Source organism: Colias eurytheme, chromosome 19 (assembly GCF_061535395.1).
Source record: "Colias eurytheme isolate Ceu_HAF_F1 chromosome 19, ilColEury1 Martin Lab GWU primary, whole genome shotgun sequence".
In the NCBI taxonomy this organism is placed as follows: Eukaryota; Metazoa; Arthropoda; class Insecta; order Lepidoptera; family Pieridae; genus Colias; species Colias eurytheme.
This window is the reverse complement of record NC_142998.1, coordinates 10,926,162-10,952,077: the sequence shown is the minus strand read 5'-3', so window position 1 is coordinate 10,952,077 and position 25,916 is coordinate 10,926,162. Positions and strand designations below refer to the sequence as shown.

At 38.9% G+C, this 25,916-nt stretch overlaps 2 protein-coding genes across 3 annotated transcripts; one reads left to right on the top strand and one right to left on the bottom strand.

The window, feature by feature from the left end:
- Window positions 1-1,713: 1,713 nt before the first annotated feature.
- LOC149900396 (uncharacterized) lies at window positions 1,714-4,769 on the bottom strand. The gene is made up of 4 exons (XM_090113424.1): window positions 4,191-4,769; window positions 2,707-2,794; window positions 2,481-2,609; window positions 1,714-1,892 (listed from the first exon to the last, which is right to left on the bottom strand). Exons 2-4 carry the CDS (start codon window positions 2,753-2,755, stop codon window positions 1,714-1,716), a joined length of 357 nt encoding a protein of 118 aa, XP_089969550.1. The 5' UTR covers window positions 2,756-2,794; window positions 4,191-4,769.
- A 5,653-nt stretch (window positions 4,770-10,422) lies between these two features.
- hfp (Poly(U)-binding-splicing factor hfp) lies at window positions 10,423-25,916 on the top strand. Of its 2 annotated transcripts, none has more exons than XM_090113434.1 (9): window positions 10,423-10,648; window positions 13,550-13,619; window positions 14,492-14,545; window positions 16,625-16,844; window positions 17,715-17,918; window positions 22,773-22,913; window positions 23,282-23,430; window positions 23,708-24,391; window positions 25,666-25,916. In XM_090113434.1, exons 1-9 carry the CDS (start codon window positions 10,640-10,642, stop codon window positions 25,773-25,775), a joined length of 1,641 nt encoding a protein of 546 aa, XP_089969560.1. In that variant the 5' UTR covers window positions 10,423-10,639; the 3' UTR covers window positions 25,776-25,916. The 2 variants fall into 2 exon arrangements, with proteins under 2 accessions (XP_089969560.1, XP_089969561.1); XM_090113435.1 differs by lacking the exon at window positions 10,423-10,648 and adding an exon at window positions 13,700-13,780 and having other exon boundaries at window positions 13,572-13,619.

The following is a 25,916-nucleotide window of genomic DNA, read 5'->3' as shown; positions in this document are numbered from 1 at the left end:
CGACTCACCTATGCGGCCCCAGCGTGGTTCGCGTTAACCAAAGAGACAGACCGCAAGTCGCTGCGAGCGCAGCAGTCGCTAGCGCTCCGCACCATCTCCGGAGCACCACGCTTCGTACGGAATCAGGTCATCTCCAGGGACCTGCGCATGGAGAGCCTGGACGACTTCGTTCGTCGCCTGAGTTCCTCCATGTTCGCGCGCGCCGACGGAGCGCGATCCCAGCATTTGCAGGGCATCGCGCCATACCATCGGCGACCGCCGGACATAAGAGGCCTACCACGTGACCTAATCTCCTAGGACACGACCGCTTCCTCGCCGCTGGCTGATGGGCGCCCCCCGGCACCTTGCCGGCGGGCTCGACCTCGCTAAGCGGCGGGTGGCTTCACCCACGGACATTCCTTCCTGCAGCAGCTAGCAGATCGCCCGCGATACCACGCGGGCTCGATCGCACTGCAGCAGGACACTTCCCGGACACGACACCTCGGACCATTAGGTCCCACCCAGTGCCCCGCCTGTAGTTGCAGGCGGCGTTGCCACCACTGAAAGGGGCCGTCGCCCCGAACAGTTACCCCGAGGCCTGTGAAGGCCTGCGTGGAAGACCCCGAGATTGATTGATTGATTTAAATTACCCTTCACGGGTTGGCTCTGTAGTCCTATGGTTGTTTGGTTGTTTGGTTGTTTGGTTGTTTGGTCGTTTGGTCGTTTGGTCGTTTGGTCGTTTGGTCGTTTGGTGTTGCTTGTTCTTGGATTCTCGGTCTAAATTCTAAAATAGTCTTTCGTCAAATCGTCAAAATTATATTTCGTACTCCGATAAAATAGCAGCGAAATGTAATAAAATAATCGTCAAAAACGATGCTAATACAAATTAGCAGTTTAGCACCGTATTTTGACAATTATTTTACATTTTATGATTTATGATTTCATGAAATATTATGTTCTTCTAGCAACTATGCTAGAATAACACACATTATTGTACACAAAATACTTTTCGAGTCAGCACACATCAACACTTATCAAGGATCGAAAATAAAACAATTTTAAGCTTGTTTTTAATATAAATAGTTTTAAAACTTTATTAATTAGGAGCTGCGACCTGCGGTTCCACCCGCGTAATAGTTTTTCCTATTTATCTTTAACTAGCTGTGCCCTGCGGTTTTACCCGCAGTCCTCCACTCCTGTTGGTCTTAGGGTGATGATATAATAAAGCCTTCCTCGATAAATAGGATATCTTAATACCGAAAGAATTTTTCAAATATAAAAATAGTATAAGTTATTCTTATAACACCAGGCACCAGCGTAATCTGTCTGTGAAAATGCTGTCAAAATGGGTCCAGCAATTCTTGAAATTAGCCTGAACAAACAGACAGAAAAAGATTATATAAAACACTTTTTTTTTGGGATATGCTGTAGTATCCATAAAACGGTTATTTTAGTACTACAAAACGGACAGTCCAATTAGGTCATAGGTGTTATAATATTATAGCCTTCCTTGATAAAATGGACTGTCTCAGTGAAATAATTTTTCAAATCGGACACGTAGTTCTTGAGATGCGTGCGTTCAAGCAAACAAACAAACAGACTCGTCAGCTTTAATAAAAGTATAGATTTAATGTCATAGAAAAGGATTTACAGGGATGAGAACACAACAAAAAAGGGGTATGAAATAAAAGTCCAAAAACATTATAATATTATGTACTTATTTTTATTGTATCATTAACTCCTGCAAAATTTTCCAAGACACTGTATATAACATTTATGGCCAAGCAGGGCGCGGCGGGGCGGGCGACGGGCGCGGGGGCGGGGGAGGGGGCGCTGTCCTTCTGGCTTCTGCTTCGCCAGTTTGATCTTCTCTCCGTTCGTGATCGCCTTGATCCGCGTCCAGCGTCTCGTACCTGCAACCAGTGAAACGCTTATGAGAAAGCGTGTAGAAATGTACTGTAAAGTGTAGTATTGTTATAGCGTTAAAGTATATTAGCATGTTGTAGTGTGTAGTAGCGTGTAGTAGTGTGTTGTAGCGTGTACTAGTGGGTTGTAGCGTATTGTAGTGTGTAGTAGCGTGAAGTAGTGTGTTGTAGCGTATTGTAGTGTGTAGTAGCGTAATGTAGTGTGTTGTAGCGTAATATAGGGTATTGTAGCGTGCACACGCACTACTACTAGTAGTGCGTGTGCGACACAGCGTGGTACGTGTGTGTGTGTGTGTGCTCACTTGAGCGCGGCCTGGTTGACCATGCTCCCGAGGCGCCGGTGAAGCCGGTGGTGGCCCGCGCGAGCGGCTCCACGTCGAGCGCGGGCGCGGCCGCCACGCGCGCCGCGTACAGCCGCAATATCACCAGCCGCCCGCCGTAGTCGGGCGTCGGCACCGACACCGACGCTCCAAAATAATGTCCATTTGTATTATATACTAGTGAATGAAAATATTATTACTCATTCACTCGCTCACTCCCCAACTCACACACTCACCCCCTCACTAACTCGCTCACCTCGACATCGAACCGTCCGGGTCGCAGGAGCGCCTGGTCGAGGTCGTCGCGCCGGTTGGTTGCGCCGAGCACTATCACGCCCTCGTTCTGGTGAAAGCCGTCCATCTCGGAGAGCAGCTTGTTTATTGTCTGCAAAATAAAAATTAATAAATTAAATGTTTTGTGTCCAATAAAATATAATCTCGTCTAGCTGAGTATGTAAATTGTAAATAACTGATTGGCGTACGGGTGTAACAAACTGTTGGTTGTCTTGGCACCGACAGAGTCGATTTCATCAATGAATGTCACACAGGGCGCCCGTTCTTTTGCTGCTTCTGAAAATGTGATATTTATACATGAACATTATTTTAAATATTTGTGAAGTAAAAATTAAGTAATTAACAGTTAACAAAATATTTTGATAAAGTTTAAAGTATAATAAAAGAAAAAAAAATTGTGACATCATAGCTGTGAATGAATTCTAAATTTAAGTTTATCCATAATATTACCAGTATTATTCGCGCGGTCCCCCCGCGCGGCGCGCAGTACGGACGTTGTAAGTTGGGCTCTATAATAAATTATCAAAAGTGTTTTAAGAATTAATTTTTACTTATTTATAATTTACTAGAGGTCCGCCCCGGCTTCGCCCGTGGTACATATTTCGCAATAAAAGGTAGCCTATGTCTTTTCTCGGGTATCAAAATATCTTCATACCAAATTTCATGCAAATTGGTTCAGTAGTTTAGGCGTGATTGAGTAACAGACAGACAGACAGAGTTACTTTCGCATTTATAATATTAGTATGGATTAACTGATTATTTTAGAATGTATTGAATGTGTTGTAACGTATTTTAAAGTGCATGCAGTGCTCATTTTTTATTGGTAGTCCATCATGTTCTATATTTTAGTGTACATATTTTTTATGTAATTTTATCGATGTACAGCTGATAATGAGCGCCTCGCCCGCCACAGCACGTGCCAGCAGCGTCTTGCCGGTGCCGGGCGGGCCCACCAGCAGCACGCTCTTCGGCAGCTTGCCGCCCAGCGACGAGAACTTCTCCGGTGACCTCAGGAATTCCGCCTGGAATGCGTTTAATGCGACTGAGTTCTGTTTTCTAGGGATTGAAAAGATAAATAGAACCATTAAGTTACTATGTACTACGTACTAGAGTGGCTATTCCAAACAAAAATATTGCGCGCGGCCGGTATGGTGTGGCACATGCGGGACGAGCGGGGCGAGGTTCCGAGTTCAAAAATTAAACAATGCGCGCAGATGAGAATGTAAAACAAGCCTCAATTTCACCTCAGTTCACATCGTTACATGTGACGGAGATGTCTTCCGGGTCCACCTCCGCTTGGTTCCGTAGCTGGATCCTGGAACAGTAGTTGTATATTGCTGTTATTATTGTAAGTTCTAGTTCTTCAATGTAACAATCAGACTTGCCAAACATATTTTTATACAGTACACACACATTTGTCATTTTTAAAGGATAAGCTAAGCAGAGTAAAATCAGCAATAATTGTTTTAAATAACTACAAAAAGAAAATATATTAGATCTACAATCCGATCTTGTTAACAAGCATAGCATCACTTTTTATGTAACGGAATCGGCTATTCACATTTAGATTTTATGAACAGTACTAACATACCAACTGTTGCAAATAAATGTGGGTAGTTCAAAAAATAAATGAATCTAGCATACCAACATCATCAGAGTATTCTATACTGACCCAAAGACACGCAGTCTATTTAAAAGATTGGGGTTCCTCTTGAGATCTGCTGCAGATCATCTGCATGTACGCTCCTCTGTGTTTGAAAGGAATTTGGACATTATATCGCCGTCCCCGGATAATAAAATGATAGGTAGCTAGGTAACTAAAAAAACGTAACTTTTCAGGAAAAATAAAAAACCGATACCTAAGTGACAATAACTTGCCAAAAAATAGAAATAACCTTTTTTTATGTTTCAATATAGATTTTATGACTTTTACTAAATGAAAGCCTATTTTCCTTGGTCACGGCATCACATGTGAAAGGCTGAACCAATTTTGTTAATTATTTTTTATACTATTCCTTGAAGTACGAGGATGGTTTTTATGGAGATAAAAAGTAAATATGTACCACTGGCGAAGTGGGGCCGACTGCTATGCTAGTATAAAATAAAACTATAGTAGGATTACAAATTTCTAATCAAAATAAATCTCAATCATTGAACATACTGTATACATAAGTAAAACAACAAGCAATTGCAATATGAGATACACAAAGTTACTGATAACTATCACAGCATTGAAATGCCTTATAATTTTTATCAGAACCACCACCAGTGGGTATGTGGTATGGTAGAATCAACACAAAAATTGTCAGGACGATGACCAGTATCAATCCATATTTTCAAAACTCTATCAAATTCATCCACCTCTGACATACTTTCTAAGTCAGCTAAGATATTGTTGAATTGGGGATCAATGTTCACAAAACCTCGCAGCAACACCTCTATCCCTGAGCGAGTTGTGCAGATGTCTGCAGCTGAGCAGACCAAGTCTAGGTTCATTCGCAGATTGGGATACAGGCTTATAAAGCTTTCCAGCCAATCTTTGTTTTGAGTCACCAATGAAATAATAGCAGCCGTCTCCTCTTCATATTGAATATCAAACAAGTTCCATCTCTGCTGTACTCCAAGATTATAAAAAGATGCAAATACTTTTTCCCCCACTTTAATCCAATCATTAATTTTTCTTCCTTCTATTACCTTGTGTTTTTCTTTAAAATTCATTAACTCTGTAGAAATAACTCTCATGTGTTGTTTAAGCGCCATATCTACAAGATACATATATTTTTAAGTCAAGACGTGTAAATAATTATGAACTGAAACAAAAAATTATAACATGAATCATGATAATAAAAACAAGACTAAACTCAAAATTGTAATTTATCCAATTTCTTTTGAAGAAAGAAAACTAAAAACTATTATTATTCATCAACCATGTCACAACTCATTTCAATTTTCAACTCAAAACAAATAGATACTTATATGACAAGGATTTCCACTTTCCAGTGGACGGAGGATATAGGTCATAATATAGTAATATTATGTAGATAAATATGTGATTAGGTATTAGTCTTGGAACTTTCTACTTTCTACCTTTGGCGAAATTCGGAATCATCTGATCTTAGATCTAATTTGAAATTTCATAATTCTCATCACAGAGCAAGTAAATATAAATAAGTACCGTGAAACCTGCTTACTTTGCCACTTTTTCATGTGTCAAAAAGTTTGATTCGCTTTAAAAAAATATAATTGTATGAAAACGTAATGAGTAACCTGCACCTAGACGTAGTAAATTTCATGAAAATTTACATTATTACTAAATATTTACTCGGATTTTTAATTAGATAAAGTAAACTGACAGCAGCTAATGTCACTTTGTAAAATAATGTTGCCACATTTAAAGTAATAGTGAGGAATTCAGTTCACATTCAATCAGATGAATGAACAATGAGTGTGAATAGTTCATCATTTGAAACTATAAAATAACATTATTTCTAATTATAATATATAAAGCTATATAAGATATAAGTTACTAGTAGAATGTAATTATAATCATTTTTTTATTTTTATTGTTACGCTGTTTACGTTATTGTTTTTGTAATTTTTCCGTTAATTGTAACTAATTACGTTGTGTTTGTTGTCATTGTTGTGTTTATTTGATGTTATATTGTTACACACTAAATATTCACTATATACTATATTTCATTTTTGTAAATTATAATATTTTAAGCTTAAAAACAATTATGGCAAAGTTAGCTGTCACTTCTGAGTTCTGGTTAATTTGCCATATGAAAAAAAAAATGAAATTTTTGGAGTTTATGAGGTTAAAAAGTAATATATTTGCACTCTTCCTATATCCCGTAAAATAAAGTAAAAACAAAAACTTTATATTATTTAGCACTGGTAATTTAACTCTCTAAGAAGGTGGCAAATTCACCAACCTTTCCAAAATATTTCCTATATAAGAAGAAGTTAGGGTTAGGGTTGTCAAATAAAAATGTTTTCGTAGTAGGAACAATTTAGTAAAAGTAAAAAAAAAACATAATCAATTACTTCTAGTTAGTTTCTTAACTTTGAATTGTTTTACATAATAAAACAAAAAAATGTTGTGTGGTTTTATGAAACCACGGTAAAAGTGAAACTGTTCGAACGGTTCCGAACACTGCTTTGTGTAGCGCATGTCGCGTGACGGTCGGCTGCCGAGTAGGTATACCTACTCGGCAGCCGCGATACACGCGACAAGCGCTACACAGACCAAAAAGTTTGAGACGATGTAATAAAAGTTTCACTTTAAAAAAATAGTATTCATTAAACTAAGTAACTTTTTTTTTAATATCACACATTACACGACATTCCTAAAAGATTTAAACAATGAGAAATTCTTATTTATATGATCTTGATTGAATATAAAAATTGTTGTTATTTTAAACTTGATAGGAACCAATCCAATCAAGTTTTAAAATCCGTTTGTACACATTATTCCCTATTAGCTGTACTTTATGTGTCTCTATTTCTTTTGTGTGTGCAATAAATAATTAAATTAATAAATAAATAAATACCTTTTGTAAAACAACCTTCATTTAAGCACATGCACTGTGTATTTCATACCTGGCTACCTAACTATTTATATTTTTTTTTTCACCAGTCAGTAGGTACTTACAATGACAATTTAATTAAAATATTCATCAGAAATTTTGTGGCAGCCCTAACCTCCAACAAAACATGGCAAAGTCACCATTACAGACGTTGTGATTGGGGTTGTTGAATTTACCAATACCAATTGCGAAGTAAAGGTAGCTTGTAGCACAGTAAATCAGCTTTTATTTAGCTAAAGAACATTATGTTAACATAATATCAAAAAAATACTTACGTAGGCAATGCTTTTCCCGTTTGTTTTTGTAAAAGTTCCGTAGCACTAAGTTTCATACCGCCAACATTCGAAAAAAGTAACCGCCGAAAATGACATCTCAAAAACAAGCTGGGTTGCCAGTTGCCACATCACATTCGGTGTTGCCATTTAACTCATAAATTTTACTATACAGGCATGCATACATGACAAAAAACTGATGTTAAGATGTGACTACACTTTTTCCCTCAGAAGTTGGCTATGGCAAAGTCTGCAACCGTTGGCAAAGCTAGCAGGTTTTACCGGTACACAATATTATGAATTTTATTCTAATGTCATCAGTCATCATTCGTCATTCGTCAAATCGTCAATCGTGAATCGATGGCGGATGGCGTGAATCGTGTCGATTGTCATCTTGTAAACGTCATTTTGACTTTGACGCCAGATCGTTGAGATTTTACCCCATTTATTATTTTACTTAAACCTTAGATTACAAAATAAAAGGCAGATGGAGCATGTCAATCGTCCATCGCCCTTGTCAAAGAAAATACGAAATCAAAAACGAATACGAACCTCCGCCAGTGCTATAGCGATTCTAGTGTCATGCAATACGTCAAAAGGGGTTTGATATTTTATTAAAAAAATGCTGTCTTGTGATATTAAAACGCTGTAAAATTTGTTCCCGAAAACAAACAAAAAGATAAAACATCGTTTTACAGGTTTTCTTTAGATTATTTGGCTTATTTAATTTTGTATACAAATAATAATTTTACATATTATACGAAGGAATTCAAAACTTCAACGTATGCTGCCAGTATTTTGAAAATGAATTTGCCATTTTTAGGGGTAAAACGGTAAAATGGTTAAAAGATCTTCGGTAGTGCTGTTGGATTTTTCGATCGTGAATGTGATTATTTGTATAGTGCAATAAAGGTTCATGATCATTATTAGATTATTTTAATAAGCACTATACATTTTTTGTTACTTTTATAAAAAGCGTCATAGTCGTTTTCGCTCGCGATTTAATTCATGTGAACTCCATGATGGATATATGATGAAAATAAAATGTCCCGCATTCTCGACTAAAAACTACCGCTATTTGCATTCATATGTTTTGAAAAATAAAAACTTTTTTAATGTAATTTATTTAATTAAAAATTGAATAAAATTATTTTGTCCATATATAACTTTAGTAGATAGGTGCATTATAAAATAAAACCATAAACCCGAATTTATATTAAAATAAAAATTAAAACATGACTACTAATTTATGTAGCCTACGTCACTACCATGACAGTGACACCTCACAACTCAAAATCGATCCAACAGTTTATACTGCAGCTGCAGGGCGTGTCAAAGAAATATTATACACACATACACTCGAAAAACATAACCCTCTTTCTTCCGTAGTCGGGCAAAAATTTGGGAAATTTTTCAATTTCTGGTAACATAACACGCACACAGAAGCACCGTGTTCGTACAGTGCAGCGGCGAAATGACAGCACTTTATGGAAATGACGATAAAAATTTCGGTTTAGTTTGGCAACGCTCCATCTGTCTTTTATTTTGTAATCTAAGACTTAAACCATTTAAAAAAATCTAAATAGGTATATAACTTGAACGCTTAGGCATATTGAAATCTTAATTTGGTCTTTTAGATTAAATGGCGCAAAAACTGGTACAAGTGCAAGCGTTTTTCATTCCAACTTGTCTCTTTCTAACTAGGTGACCATGGCTTAACAAATTATGGGACAAATTGTTTGAACAGCGAGCGGGTAAATGTCCAGTAGATATTATATTGATGATACGCTACCTAATTTATGTAAAAGTAACTAAAACATAGTGTACCTATGTATATGGTACCGTAAAAGTGTAAAACCCCTTAAGCCGGCCACATACATCAGTTTTCCTGATTCGGAAACCGTATCATGAAAAATTCCGTACGACTACCACACGCATGCGTTTTGTTCCATTGGGAAAACCGAGATTAGTCTTGGAGTAGCTTCAGTGGAGTGCACACGTTTGGAAGAAGCATGAATTTCGACTACGATTTCCTCCTTGCTAGATTCGCATTTTTACTTTCTCAGAAAAAGAAAAAGCGTCGTCGTTACTGGATACATCCACTAAACACACAAAGATTAACGGAGGGCCAGCATTATGTAAAAAGAGCTAAATTACGAGCATAATATCCAGAAAGGTTTTTGGCTTTTTTTCCGTCCGCGTCAGGAATTCCGGATGCATGGGCTTGCATTCGGAAAGAACGGACGGAGAAAAAACCGTATGGAAAGTTATCGAATGTGTGTGACATGCAATTACTTTTGTATGAATTTACTGCGTTCGGAGGCCCGGTTTCGGAAAACGGATCAGGAAATCGTATCAGGAAAAAGGTATGTGGCCGGCCTTATGTTATAATTTTCATTCATAGCTGGTTGCTGAATAATATAGTTTTTATCGTAGCCTTATCTCTTACGTGCTCGTGGATTTCGTTTTTAAGTCTATAATTTAAATATTTTTTACCGATACAGAATTCGTGAGATGTTGCCAAGTCAAACAAAATTCATGGTTACCCTCTCAGAGCAATAAACCTATTCCTCTGAAGTTACCATATCTACCATTTCTAGTTTCTACACGTCGATGATTGGTTGATTATTGAGTTGTCAAACGTAAGACAAGGACTTAGGACCATTTACCGTTGGGAATCATCTCGCTCGGACCGTTTTTGCGTGGTTTTTGCTTTGCTTCCGCTTTTATGGAAAAAGTAACCCTAGGTTTTTATAAACAAATATATCACATTTTATCAAAACAAATATTTTTGGTGCACTGTCTAGTTTAATAGAATAACCCGGAATAACCTCTTTGGGAAAAAGGAAAACTACCTATGGAACTCGGAAACAAAGAGAATACAAATACTACGTAACTCGGAAACTCGCAGTGTCATTTGTCATTGTCAGTAATTGTCAGTGTCATCTTTCGTAAACGGCGTTTGCGGTTTGAGTGTTTCTAAATTCTACAAAAACGATTTGGGATTTGTCATTTGCCTCTTATTACCACAATAGTTAACACTTAACAGTTTTGAAAAACGAAAATTTCCAACGAAAGCATTGAACATTTCTAGAATCATAGTTTTCAATACCTACCAATATATTATATTTAAATTATAATATAAAGAACAAGTGTTGTTAAGCAATGCGTAATGCAATTAAATAAATAAATCTGGATTTATTTGTAGGCATCAATTATTATTCTATTGTGTTATGAACTAGTTGTAAACTGTATAAAATATGGAATTGGTAAGTGATCATAAATGTTTTGCGCTTTGTTGTTTTAATTAATCTAAAATGAGAAATTACCCACATTTGCTTGACAAAAAATACCATAAACTTCATTTAACCTCCAAAGGTTAGTAACTTTAGCCAAAAATATTGAAATAGTCTAAATGTAAAATATGTAATCACACTAGGATAAAGGTTAGTATAACCTCCTTGATATACCTCACTGTTACCTAAGCTAAGGTTATGCTCGCGACAAGGAAACCAGATCCCCCCGTGGCGTAAGGTGGATAAGTCCGGAATGGAATGGCGATATTGTCTAATATCGGCGCCCATTACACGCTCCCGGGCCTCGGAGGGTCGCCAAGACGCGGCAGTCGCCACACAGACGGCGGGGGTATAAGGCCTGGCTGTTAACCCCCGGCGTTCAGGGTGATAGACGGCCACCGTTGGGTTTTAGTGGGTATGGCTTTGCAGCGAGTCCCACATACCCCCTTGGACAGTAAAACTGCCGAGGGGGATGCGTAAAAGCATTTCCCAACGTTAAAAAAAAAGCTAAGCTAAGGTAAAAGGAGCCTCCAACCTCTATATATATATAACTTTAAGAAGTTTTTAACCAACTTCAAAAAAAAAGGAGGTTTGACACTGTTGATAATCAAAGACTATAATGTAAACTGCTATGTATTGAGTCATTTGGAAAGAATCAATTAATGAAAATTTACCAAGCAATGTTGACCGCCTGCTTGGTACAGTGGTTGATGCATTTGAGTAGAAACTAGGGGTCTTGGGTTTATTCCCGGTGGGGATGGAGAAATAAATATATCTGTCTGGCCGATATGGCATCAATAACAATTAATCTGTCAAAATTCCACAGCAAAAATGTTAAATTAAAATCATTGAAACTGTAAAACAAGTATAGAGAGTATTTAAGTTACATAAGTATTAGAGAATTTTGTACCAATTAAAGATTTTAAAAAGCAGATACAGTTATAGTTTAAGTATATATTTTACTTCTCAATGAAAACAAGTAATAATATTGATAAATAATAAATAAATATTTATTATTGAATGTTTATGTTTTCATAACATCCTTTAGAAGTTTCTAGACACATAATAATCAATAGTAATATAATTATTTCTCCTACAATTATTTTAAGATTGTTACTTAATTTTTGATTTAATTAACATCTGTCAGTTTCAATGAACAAAGACTGTTTCTTTTCTTTTGAAATCTGGTAAAAAGCTGCAAAAGCAAGAGTTCCGATAGTAAATATTATTATCTTCTTATATATAAAATTCTCGTGTCACAATGTTAGTCTGCATACTCCTCCGAAACGGGTGGACCGATTCTCATGAAATTTTCTGTGCATATCGGGTAAGTCTGAGAATCGGCCAACATCTATTTTTCATATGTACCACGGGCGAAGCCGGGGCGGGCCGCTAGTATTTGTATATAATTATTGGGGCATTTCACGCGAAGCGGACACAGATTTTTGGGTCAGGTTTCCGATTTCGGTTATATTTTAGTATGTTACACCTGTATATATCCTCGGTATGTATACGAAATATTTTTGCATTTAGAAGCTTAGTTTTCAAAATACAGGTCTTTGAAGATGTCAGCAAGCGCGAGGCATGCATGACTTTGAATGTAATTATCAGTTAAAGAAAAGGATTTTTTAATAAATAGATGACTGAATAATAACCCCCATTAAAAACCTTTTTATTCTCATATTTTTGATATCGAATTTATTTTTAAATTCCTAAGAAAAATTAAAAAATATTTTTCTTTGTAATTTTTTACGAACTTAGCATATTTTTAAAATTTTTTAAGATCATTAAATAAATGGCTTATATTATGCTTAAACTACATGCCAAGTTCTAGAGTGGTCATCGCAGAAGTTTCGAAGCTACATGTATTATAATGGCGAAGCGCGGCAATATCCCCATATATCTGCATCCCCACTGCAGAATGTCGCGCTAACCAACTAGGGCTAGTATGGGGATATTGCCGCGTTTCGCAATTATAATACATGTAGCTTCGAAACTTCTGCGATGACCACTCTAGAACTTGGCATGTAGTTTAAGCATAATATAAGCCATTTATTTAATGATCTTAAAAAATTTTTAAAATATGCTAAGTTTGTAAAAAATTACAAAGAAAAATATTTTTTAATTTTTCTTAGGAATTTAATAATAAATTCGAAATCAAAAATATGAGAATAAAAAGGTTTTATAATGTGGGTTATTATTCAGTCATCAATTTATTAAAAAAATCCTTTTTTGAACTGATAATTACATACAAAGTCATGCATGCCTCACGCTTGCTGACATCTTCAAAGACCTGTATTTTGAAAACTAAGCTTCTAAATGCAAAAATATTTCGTATACATACCGAGGATATATACAGGTGTAACATACTAAAATATAACCGAAATCGGAAACCTGACCCAAAAATCTGTGTCCGCTTCGCGTGAAATGCCCCTATTATAGTATGATTTGTAAAAAGAGTAAAGTGATATTCTCATACACTGAGATATACAGTGATGAACATATAATTAGAAACACCTAGTACTATGAATTATTAGTCATCAATTTGGTTTGACATTTGTGTAACAACATAATATTAAGAGATTAAGCATTATTTCATATATAATAGAACACTTTTTTATCTATTTTCATAAGAAATATAATTATATGTCCACTACCCTATATAAGTTGAGTTAGTTCACTCATAACAATCATTGTTTCACCATCAAGAGACATTCCATCTCAGTCTGCTAGTGACCATGCATGCTTTTAAGCAAAAAATAATTTATTAAGATATTTCGAGAAAATTAATTGTAAAAAATACAATGTTTTGAGAATTGAAATGTAAAGTAAACAAGTGTGGCTGGACAGGGGCTAATGAGTAACACGATGCAGTTGCAGGGCATGGAGGCGAGCGCGGCGGGCGCGGGCGGCGCGGCGGGCGCGGAGCCGGCGCTCGGAGACGGTGAGTGTGCCCTCGGCCACGTGCGCTTGCCGCACTTTGCTCTCGCCCTCTAACGGCCCGGCCTGTGCTCGCTGTTGCAGGCGCGGCGGCGGCGGCGGACCCACGCCTGTTGCAAACCACCTCGTTATCCCCTTACAGATGAGACGACGTTAAAATGAATAGTGAGCCATTATGCCGTTGACTATGACAGATAAGCACTTTGTTCTTATAATCATGTTACAGTTGAATTTTCATTCAAGTATACTAAGTCGATGATTCTTTTAAGATTTCACGGTTGTGAACGTGAACGAAGAATAGATTCGGGCACGGAACCCCATAAAAATAATGGATCGCAAGCGTGCGATGCGAGGGCCCGTCCCGTCGGCGGCGCGCGACCGACCACAGTGATCCGTTCTGCTTTCTGTTCCAGGCTAGATATAAGTTAGGTCGGCGCGGCGCGGGGCGGCGCGGGCTCGCGGCTCGCGGTGTGCTTACGGTAGTCGGTATTGTACCGCGCGACGCCCGTCTGCTGGCGGCGGCGCACTCGCGCCCTAAATTATGGAAACTGCTTCATTATATTATTTCATAAACATACCTAACGAAACAGGTCATGCAGACCGCCCCATCTTAATTGTTCGCTTCCGATATTGAAACTGAGAATGAAACACAATAAATATGAAGATCACATGGATCGTCGATCATAAAATTAAAGAATATAAATATTATTTCCCGTTGTAAATAATATTATAAATACATATTATTTACCGTTATAAATAATATTTATATGTTTTAATTTTGTGGTGGTGCGCCCGGTGCGCCCGGGTGCGATCCAGCCCCCAATTTTCGGATAGGATTTTCTTTACTTTGATTAATCTTTCACTCTAAATTTTCAGGTTTTCTCACTGCGCCGGTGTACGATCTGAACCAAGTTGGAGACGTATACACAGGTGAGACAAGGGTATGGAAATAAGGAAATAAAACTATTTTAACGAATTTTAGTATCCCAATATCACCCCGCAACCTCGTACTCAGGAAAAAGTTCAAATCTTTGGTTACGTACAGGGTATGACGTTAAAATATGAATGGATAATACGGTAACTGTAGATAGAGGACGTTCTGACTCGAACATTCAGAAAAATACATTTTGTGTTTAGTAAAAATTAGAGATATTTTACATGAAGCGTAGAGTGAACAGGTACCTTCCACCTTAGACCACATCTCAGCTTAAAATCAGGCGAGATTGTGGTCATGCGCTTCCCTATTATCAATAAAAAAAAAGTGCCAGTCGGACTCGAACAAACCTATTATTTTTTATGTTGTAATTAAAAAATCTTTTTTTTTCGCAATTATACCTATATCTGTGTTATAAGACATTGCTTAGTACCAAATTTCAAGACACTTTGTTCACAGGAATTAGTACCCTGTAGGTTTTGATTACCTTGCGAATGTCTGCGAATGAAAATAATATTTTAAATCAAATAAATTACACATAAGTTGTAGATCTTTTTATTACCTATAATTTTGTCATATAACTTTTTCCAGACTTTTAGTTTTGTCGGAAATCGAGATAAAACATTTTTTACACTCAAAAGTTCCCCCCTCCCACTCCCCGAACTCGAATCGACTGTAATTTATTTCCTTTCATTTTTATCACATTCTTCTCCTTTTCTTATGTGTTTCTTCCTACTGTGATTTTTTTTGTGTGAAAAATTATTGATCGTGGCCTATTGACCACGTGATAAACGAGATAAGAATTACTACACGACGACTTGTGTGAACGCCGCTCTCACGACCGATAGCACCGCGACCGCGACGACCGTTCAGGAGTCTCGTGGATGCGCTCCTTCGATATGCAGAAGTGAGTGAGCCGCATCGCACGTTAAGTGGGAAGTTTTTGTGTATGTACCAGGGGCGTGCACAGAGTTTTTGGACAGGGTAGGCAGAAATATTGCAATGATAATAAGTCATAAAAACTAATATTTCATATTGCAGTACTGATATTTGATTGGAGATACATAGTATTTCCGCAAAATAATGGAAAACATATCACGAACATAGGTCATATTATCTATAAAATAATTGTCAAAGTAGGTATGATATCCTAACTAGTATTCTATATTATGTAATTAATGATTAACTTTACCTTTGTGTATTACAAATTCCGGTATAGATCCATTTATAGATCGGCCTTTTTCCTATCACTCTCTGATTGATAAAAGTTTATTCATAAAACAAAAATAAGAATTTTTCGTTAAATTAGGTATGCCTTATTATCTTACAAAATACACTGATGATATACATAATCTATTTAGTTACTCTCAAAACACTTCACTTGCAAATTGTCGTAGTAAACATTATTAATTTTCTCAAAAAACAAATTTAACCTCAAAGTAAACGTTTGTTATTTCCAAAACAAAACAAACGAATAATGATACTATTTGCAGATGGTCTTTACCGCTACAAAATTGTATACATTATCACACTTCTTAAATTGGTCGCATATTCAACTTCAGTTTCGACTTTCGATGTAGTTCCGAATTCGGTTCGTACCTAATTCGTATATCTTCGTAAAAAGACACTGCCTACCTTGTGTGTTTGTGTGCGTGGTTTTATTACATCAGTGTGCCGTGTTTATAGGCATGCACACATATAAAATATGCGTAGACACGCAGAGCACACATATAAAAACTTAGACATGGATAGTTTGTGTCTTTGCCGTCCCGTGACGTACTTGGTCCTGTGGCGGCGCTAGTGCAGCGCATGAATAGTGACTTGAGCCGAGCCGGTGTTATAGAAATTAGATAATAATGCTACCAAAATACCGATAGATGGATCTAAAATATATTTGAAATATATTTTTATTTCATAACTACATTGCGCAATTAATAAAATTTAATGACGCTGTGAATTTCATTTATGCATATTAAATATTGATCAGAGTTTGGTAAATGGTAGGGTAGGCAGTGTCTTTATGTCTTTATGGAATGCACGCCACTGGTATGTACCTAACGGCGCGGTGGTCGCAGGGCCGGGCGCCAAGTGGTCCACGCTGCCGGCGATCCTGGGCGGCTCGCTGCCGCGCCTCGGCTCGGAGCAGGCCGACGCGGTGGCGCGCGCCAAGAAGTACGCCATGGAGCAGAGCATCAAGATGGTGCTCATGAAGCAAACGCTGGCGCACCAGCAGCAGCAGATGGCCTCGCAGCGCACGCAGGTGCAGCGCCAGCAGGCGCTCGCGCTCATGTGCAGGCGAGTGTCCCTCCCCCACCCGACTAGCTAATCGACCCGCAAAGCTGGGCTAATCTTTTGAAAAAAAAAGTTACTTAACCAGAGAAAAATCCAATGGACCTAAAATCATTTTAATCCTTCCGGTCATTCACCGACTCGAGCAGACGTGACTATTTTTTTCTTTAATATATGACGAGCTATGCCGGGCGGTTTCATCCGCAGGAGAAATCAATTATTTCTGTAAATCATGTGTTATTCTAACCGCCTCCTCGGTACAGTGGTTGACGCGTGAGCGTAGCACCGAGAGGTCCTGGGTTCGATTCCCGGTGGAGACGAAGAAAAAAAAATGTCTCGGTCTGGTAGGACACAGAAGGCTGATAACCTACTTGTCCCTAAAAAGAAAAATCGATCAGTGAAACAGATGTATAATGCATCTGCCCCTTACGTGGGGTAAGGGGACACGGGACTTCACATGTGTTATTCTGATGATAACCTATTATACATATACTGACGATATTAATGGAAGGTTTCATTCGAATCCGTTCAGTACTTTTGAGCCGATACAAACATACAAATGTTTCCTCTTTATGATATTATTTTAGATGGATATCGAATTATTTTATATTATTAAATTACCTATAGTTTATTTTATAAATACCGAGGCTCCTCGCGTCCGCTTCGACGCGAGTGCATTTTAGTATCGTCATTGAATACGTGATGAGAGCGATATCTGGAGATTCCCCGTTAAGGGTCGAGTCTATGAGTCCAACAGCTGAAAAGATCTGAGCGTCGTGCGGCGTCGCGCGGCCCCGCGCGGCCCCGTGCGGCCCCGTGCGGCCCCGCGCGGCCCCGTGCGGCGCCGCCAGTCGCGCTGACTCGCGCCGTCCGCAGGGTGTACGTGGGCTCCATCTCGTTCGAGCTGAAGGAGGACACGATCCGGCAAGCGTTCCTGCCGTTCGGGCCCATCAAGTCCATCAACATGTCGTGGGACCCGGTGACGCAGAAGCACAAGGGCTTCGCCTTCGTCGAGTACGAGATCCCCGAGGCGGCGCAGCTCAGTCTCGAGCAGATGAACGGCGTCATGCTCGGCGGCCGGTGAGTCCCCTCTTTCCATCTATCTTTGCTTTATGAGTATGCTCGGAAAACAAGTTTCGATATAAAGTTATGTTTCCTAAAAATAATGTTAGCTAAATAAAGGATAATCTATCTATATATATAAAACTTAAAGGTGACTGATATAGTGATCTATCAACGCACAGCCCAAACCACTGGACGTATCGGACTGAAATGAATAAAATAATACTGATTTGTTTTTCATACATTGTTGTATAATACAGTTTTATGCACTTTTTGTGTGTCTGTACGTAATATCTTACGTATTTGAGGGTTACGCTTTTAAATCTTAAATTAAAACATTTTTTACCGAAATAATTCGCACAGTCACACAAAATTAATGGTCGCCCTAGCTACCATTTCTACAAACATCAATGATGTGTTGAGTTGGCAAAACGTTTGACAAGGACAATTTATTGTTGAGAGACCTCTCGCTCGTACCGCTTTTATTTAGCTTCCGCTTATAAGGAAAAAACTTCAGCAAAAATCTTTATATCAGTACTGGAATATATCTTCAGCCAGCTAAATTGGGAGTCATATGGTCGGAAGATATTTATCGCACCTCAGACTTTCAGACGATAAAGATTTGTTGTCAGAAATTGTTAAGGAATTGCAAACAATTATAGAATCGCTAAATAAATATAGTAAAAAAGCAGGTTTGAATATAAATCAGGAAATAACCAAAATTATAACAAACAGCCACCAATTACAAGTCACATTAAATGAATCTCCCATTGAATATGTTGAAGACTATATTTACCTCGGACATCTTATCTCATTTAAGCTATGCAACGAAAAAGAAATTTAAAGAAGAGTCAAGCAAACATGGAATAAAAATTTATAATATGAAGAGATTTTCAAACGACAACTACCAATTCCACTAAAAGCTAATAGCCCGGTCAATTTAAACATTCGGTGGTACATAAAGTCCCAACAGGCTGAATTTCTGTGAAGTTGTTGAAAACATAATTATAAACAATGTCTAAAAGTTCCCCATCATTCCCCTGTAAGCTAAAAATATTATTCACGGTCAAAGGTCAAAAAAATGAGTTTTTCGCGATTTTCAGCAAAACGGTAAGTTTTATCATAAAGTACCTCAGGCAAAGATTGTAGATCATAAAATTATCTATAACAAATGTATCAATACTTTTTTTCTTACGAGCCACCGTTTCTGAGATATAACGATTCAAAAAGTTATAAAAGTTGTTATCGTCATAATATGCACACGTTTCCACGCCACCTATGAGGTAGTGTACTTCGCGCGTTTTTTAACGTGGTTTCCCCAGTAGGCCTACTCCACGGGTCAGTTGTAATCCTGTTTAATGTTATTCCTATTGCGAAATAACGGAAATTTTCAAAGATTGGGAAAGATAAAAGCGATGTAAATGAAAAAAAAAAGTGTTGAAGTCTATTCGTCTTATTCGTAAGTTTCAAATTCTTGTTCTTCTTGATCTTCTTCTTGTTCTTCTTCTTGTTCTTCTTCTGCTTCTTCTTCATCTTCATTTTGGATGCAAGTAAATTGCGTCAATAGCGATGTATCGCATGATACTTCGTTGGAGTCAAACGAATCCTCCATTGTTTGTGATTCAATATTAGAGCACGACCGGCCTTGACAATTTGTGCATGCCAAAGAACAAGACAGTCCGACATTTTGCAATCACATTTAGCACTGCATCCCTTTTTGCAGTTGCAAAAAATAGTGTTCAGCAGTTTTTCCGGCGCAGGTGGAAGTAAAGTTTGAACTGGCTCTAATATATTATTGTTGACCAACTTCCAACCCCAGTCTGTAGGGTCTAGCTGATCATAACCAAGCCACACTTGAACTTGGTAATATACTCGAAAAGGATGTTGGTGAGCAGCAACTGAGGTTAGAGGAAGACAAGCGAGTTGAACTTGTTTTTTTATGTTTAGTGTTTTTAACGAAACATGCATATCGATGCTTATCTAAACAGGTAGTTTTTTTAGGAGCTCCGTACATAGAAAAAAGAAAGCAGATGCCATTGGTAATAACTTCTTGTTGAGTTGAATTACTCTTTTTAAAAACTTCAGCACATTTAATTAAATCTTGTTTTTCAAACATTTTGAAAACTGCTGTTTTACCCGTCCTGTAAAATGCAGATGTCGTATCACAGCCAGTTATTGCGTGTAAAAATAGTACATGATCTTTACACTTAACTAAAGTAAATAAACTTTTTGATGAATATAATATATTTGATTGATGCTGAGCTTTTCCTGGTTTTAAGAAAAAAATAGTTTTTTCAGTTGGCGTTCGAGCAGTATTACATGTAAGTCAACATCTTCACCTCATTGACAAACAATTTTATGTTATAGAGGTTGTGGAAACATTTCTTTTAGTTACTAAGGGCCAATACAGAGATTATTTATTTAAGATATAGAGGTTGCGTATTTTAAGTTAAAGAGGCTTTGAGCTCTGATGGGAAGGGAACATATTATTTTTTGAAGTTACAGAGGTTTTTATGTTACCGAGATTTAAGTTATCCGAGGTTCTACTGTATAAGTTACAACTCTAGATGTATATACGTGGCGTACTCATGCATATTATGACGATAACAACTTTTATAACTTTTTGAATCGTTATAAGTATCTCAGAAACGGTGGCTCGTAAGAAAAAAAGTATTGATACATTTTTTATAGACAATTTTATGATCTACAATCTTTGCCTCAGGTACTTTATGATAAAGCTTACCGTTTTGCTGAAAATCGTGAAAAACTCATTTTTTTTGACCTTTGACCGTGAATAAAATTTTTAGCTTACAGGGGAATGATGGGGAACTTTTAGACATTGTTTATAATTATGTTTTCAACAACTTCACAGACGGTTACCCAAATACGGCTAGGCCTATAATAATACCCAACGTGTGTTCGCGGTCCTACAGAACAACGTCTATGGATAAAACTGAAAAATTAAGTTTGTTTTTTTTCTACGTATTTTTCCAGGATAAAAAGTATCCTATTTTACGCCCAGGATAATAAGGTATAATTATACCAAGTTTCATCGAAATCGAACCGTTAGTTTTCACGTGATGTCTTCACATACAGACAGACAGACAGACAAAAAATTTTTTAATCACATATGGGTTTGGTATCGATCCAGTAACACCCCCTGCTATTTATTTTTTCAATATTTTCAATGTACAGAATTGACCCTTCTACAGATTTAATAAATGTATATATAGTGGAAATGTGGAATATTAATAGTGGAATATAGTGGAAATGGGCAGGTCACCTGTGTAGATTGAGAGATGACAGATGGTCACATTCGGTAATAAATTGAATGAAAGAAAGAAAGAAAGAAATAAATTTAAATTGGACACCTTTATATAAAAAGCGTAAAAGAGGGAGACCAATCACACGATGGAGTGATGATATAAAAAATCACGCAGGTGCCCTTTATACTAGATTAGCTAAGAACAGGGATGAGTGGAAGAAATTGGAGGAGGCTTTTACCGCAAAAAAGCGGTCCTTATTATATTTAATTACATACTATCTTTCTAATTTACTAACACTAAGGGCCGATTTTTCAATGCCCAGATAAACAGCTAGATAGACTTTATTCTTCAGTTAACAAAATATTCAATTTTTCAATAGACGAATAGGACTTATCTATCGAATAACTACGTTATTTGAGGAATAAATCTATTTGCCGCTCCAACGGCCAGATAGCGCGCTATTCGACGGTTAGGCGTTTGAGTTGACAACTGACGCGTCAAATTTGGGATATTTTCGTATGTCATAACATAGAGCGTAGAATTATTAACAATTAAACCTTTTTCTATATAATTATTATCAATTAAAATCATATTGAAATTGATGTTTTTGATAGTACTGATGATCATGCCATTGAAAATTTGCCGAACGCTGCCTTTAAGTATGTCGTTTCCATCGTAAAATATATAAATTGAAACACAAATTTAACCAAACTCTTTACTCGAATCAAAACAACAATCAACAATCATAGAAGACAAGAGCAATACAAGACAAACTTAAAATGCACTCCTGACGTGAGTCATAATGACGGTTAAGTTGACAAATTGCAAGATTTGACTCTATCCCGCTCTAACCTGACTAATTTAATATGTTTGTTTCGCCACTCCGAAAGCAGAGCTGCCAATATGGAAATATTTGGTCAGATAGTTATTCATCAAATAAATCACGATTGAAAAATAGGCGACCCGTTATGAGTTAGATAAATAATTGAATAAATCTATTCGAGGGGTAGTTATTAGACTGTTTATCTCGGGATTGAAAAATCGGCCCTTAATTTAATATTTAAAAATAGAATTGTTACAGAAAAATATGAATAATGTTAATACTAACCACACTAACAACAAATAAAATTTGTAATTAGATATAAGTAAAGGAATGAATAAAGGCTTTATTTATTTTATTTATCTTATTTTACCAAAACAAATATTTTTTGGTGAACCGTCAAGTTAATAGTGTAACGTCTTGGATGTTAGACTACTCGTATCTCAGAACAGAAAAAGAGGTTTGAAGGGTGGGCGGGGCAGGCGCGCCACTCATATTTTAAAACACTCAGATTATGCGCATTCTTATGCATTCTCTGTTTCTTATCAGTCACTTTTACTTAGCACAACACAGATTTTTCTGAATCGCAATTACGTCACAATGACAAACGTACACAGTCTCATACTAAGCGAGCGTTCGCGCTTTATATATTTTCCATAATGATTAAATCGAGGTAAATATCGTCAGAAAAGCGCGACACGAGTTCCAATACAAATCAGTCACCATTTCCTTGATAACCTGTTTGATCCGTTCCGGGCTCGCTCGCAACGGTCGGTCGGCTTGCAGGAACATCAAGGTGGTGGGGCGGCCGTCCAACATGCCGCAGGCGCAGGCCGTCATCGACGAGATCCAGGAGGAGGCCAAGCAGTACAACCGCATCTACGTGGCCTCCGTGCACCCCGAGCTCACCGAGGACGACATTAAGAAGTGAGCCCCGCATATCGAACGCCCACATACATAATATATACATACAAAAAGCTCTAAAATATAAGTTTCACGATTTATTTTTTTCCTTTTTAACCGACTTCAAACAAAAGGAGGAGGTTCTCAATTCAGCCGGTATATTTTTTTATCTATGTACACCGATTGCGCCAAGGTTTCTGAACCGATTTGAGTGATTCTTATTTTGATTCATGCGGAATAGTTTCGAATTAGTCCCATAAAAAATTGATTCGGATATTTGATGATGGAATCGGAACGTGGCCATAGGAACTCAGTAATTAATTGACTCAACTTTATCGAGTTTGGGCTCGTTCGTAGAGCGTCACGGAACGTAACGCCTCTGTGTGTTGCAGCGTGTTCGAGGCGTTCGGGCCGATCACGTACTGCAAGCTGGCGCACGGCACGTCGGCGCACAAGCACAAGGGCTACGGCTTCATCGAGTACGCCACGCTGCCGGCCGCGCTCGAGGCCATCGCCTCCATGAACCTGTTCGACCTCGGAGGTGAGGCCCGATGCGCTGACGTCACTCGTGTCGATTATTATTGGTTTTGAAGTGAAACTTCTTTAAGCGCCTCTAGAGTAAAATTTCAAGGTCGCGTCGCGGCAAAACCGTCACGTCACGGAGTGAGGCTAGGATTTCGGTATCTTTGAATCTTTATTTATTTATTTCATTAAGGATCCTCCACTTCATAAATTAAATTCGTATTTTGCGATAGAAGTTTCACTTCTGACACTGTTATTTTACGTGGACCGCCGTTCTCACTCGGGGCCGCTCGCAGGGCAGTACCTGCGCGTGGGGCGCGCCATCACGCCGCCCAACGCGCTGCTGGGCCCGCCCGCCACGTGCGCCATGCCCACCGCGGCCGCCGTGGCCGCCGCCGCCGCCACCGCCAAGATCCAGGCCATGGACGCCGTCGCCAGCAACGCCGTGGCGCTCGGGCTCACCAAGCTCAACGCGCTCGGCGTGCCGCCCGCGGCCGCGCTGCCCACGCTGGCCGCCGCGCTGCCCGTGGCGCTGCCCGCGCTGCCCGCGCTGCCCGCGCTGCCCGCCGCGCTCCCGCCGCCCGGCGTGGTGATCCCGGCGCCCGGCCCGCCCGCGCCCCCGCCCGGCCCGCCCGCGCCCGCGCCCGACGCCGACGGCGGGCAGGCGGCGCTGCAGCGCAAGCTGCTGGACAGCTCGCCGGACACGCTGCAGCAGCAGGAGTCGCTGTCCATCTCGGGGCAGTCGGCGCGGCACCTGGTGATGCAGCGCCTGATGCGGCGGCGCGCGTCGCGCACGCTGCTGCTGCGCAACATGGTGTCGCCGCGCGAGGTGGACGACGCGCTGCACCACGAGATCCGCGACGAGTGCGGCAAGTGGGGCCGCGTGCGGCGCGTCGTCATCTACAACGAGCGGCAGAGCGAGGCCGACGACCCGGCGCGCGCGCACGTCAAGATCTTCGTCGAGTTCGCCGAGCCCGACGGTAAGGGAACTTGGGAATTCACCCTGCATCATAATGGTTCTAGCTGGGAATCGAACCCGTTGATTTTGAAAATAAAAACACCTATAATATTATTAAATCCATAATCGATAGTGTAATATAATTATTATATCGAAAATCGAAAAAAAATATAGAATCTCTAATTACATACAGAAAACGTTATAATTTAAAACTTAACCGCTATCTTTCCATCGTACAAAACGTTATTAAATATTTACGGTGACGGTACATTAAGGATACCAGCAGGCCGAGACAAATGGCAGACGAATTAAATAACTAGAAACTGCTATCGCTGATTATTGACAAATCTTCCACAAATCTCTATCTATAAACAATTTTATTTTTTACTTTACCAAATTTTGTACTTTTGTTGATTTATCTAGCCTGCAAATGAAAAAGTATTATCCTTTTTATGATTTTATATGCCTTCTGTTTCAATTATTTAAAAATCTATTTCTACCATCTTTTTGTTTTTCATATTTTGTGAGTGAACTATTTGTCTCACAGACTTTGATCTAATAAAAGAAAATTAAATGTACTACAACTTTATTTTACGATCTTCTCATAGAACGAGCGGTTTTGCCAAAATTTTGCTTCAAACGGGAGCAAAACTAAAAATTTCAAATTTTCGGGAAAAATCGGACCATCTTTGAAGGGCCACAGCTTAGTTTTTATTAGGTTAAGAGAGCTGCGGTTAAGCTTAAATATTTGCAAATTTAATTAGCTTTATTTATGTAGTGAATGTTAGTTACTAAATATAGTTTATGACTTGTAGAGCAAAAAGTGAAAAAAGTCCAAAATTTTCGCAGTTTATCACGTGGTGAGCAGTGAACACAACTTATTCGAAGTTGCAAATTGAGATTTACATCACCCTAACTGATCCAAACAACATACCAAAATTACAGCACTACTGCAGCATGCTTTGCGAATTTAATGTTAACTTCCACCGACTTATCACCAGAACGACAGGAAATTTTAAAATTTTATTTTAATTGTGTTTTGCACAATTTTGTTAAATTTCGACTATGTTCGTGGTCGTCGTCGTCGGTAGGGTGACTTAATCCTTAGCGAAACATCATACGCTCATGTCAATTAGCATCGATAGCGGTTTCTATCCCTTTGCGTTTTGACGTTCGTCTCGGCCCTCAGTAATCCGAAAGCGATCTCTTAGCGAGTCCCGAGCGTGTGAATTATCTTACTATATGAGCGTATTGGTATTTTGTGTAATATAATGGGAACATGTGGTGCGTCCCCAGAGGCGGCGGCGGCGGCGGCGGCGCTGGAGGGGCGCTACTTCGGGGGCCGCACCGTGCGCGCCGCGCTCTACGACCAGGACCTGTTCGACCACGGCGACCTGTCGGCCTGACGCTGGAGGGGCGCTACTTCGGGGGCCGCACCGTGCGCGCCGCGCTCTACGACCAGGACCTGTTCGACCACGGCGACCTGTCGGCCTGACGCTGGAGGGGCGCTACTTCGGGGGCCGCACCGTGCGCGCCGCGCTCTACGA

Coding starts and splice junctions, on each gene's coding strand:
- hfp (XM_090113434.1), top strand. Junction 22,914..23,281: donor ACCGAGGACGACATTAAGAA/GTGAGCCCCGCA, acceptor TGTGTGTTGCAG/CGTGTTCGAGGCGTTCGGGC. Junction 24,392..25,665: donor CGAGTTCGCCGAGCCCGACG/GTAAGGGAACTT, acceptor GTGCGTCCCCAG/AGGCGGCGGCGGCGGCGGCG.
- LOC149900396 (XM_090113424.1), bottom strand. CDS start 2,755: ATGAAATCGACTCTGTCGGTGCCAAGACAACCAACAGTTTGTTACACC. Junction 2,610..2,706: donor ACCAACAGTTTGTTACACCC/GTACGCCAATCA, acceptor TTTATTTTGCAG/ACAATAAACAAGCTGCTCTC. Junction 1,893..2,480: donor CCGGACGGTTCGATGTCGAG/GTGAGCGAGTTA, acceptor CACTGGTTGCAG/GTACGAGACGCTGGACGCGG.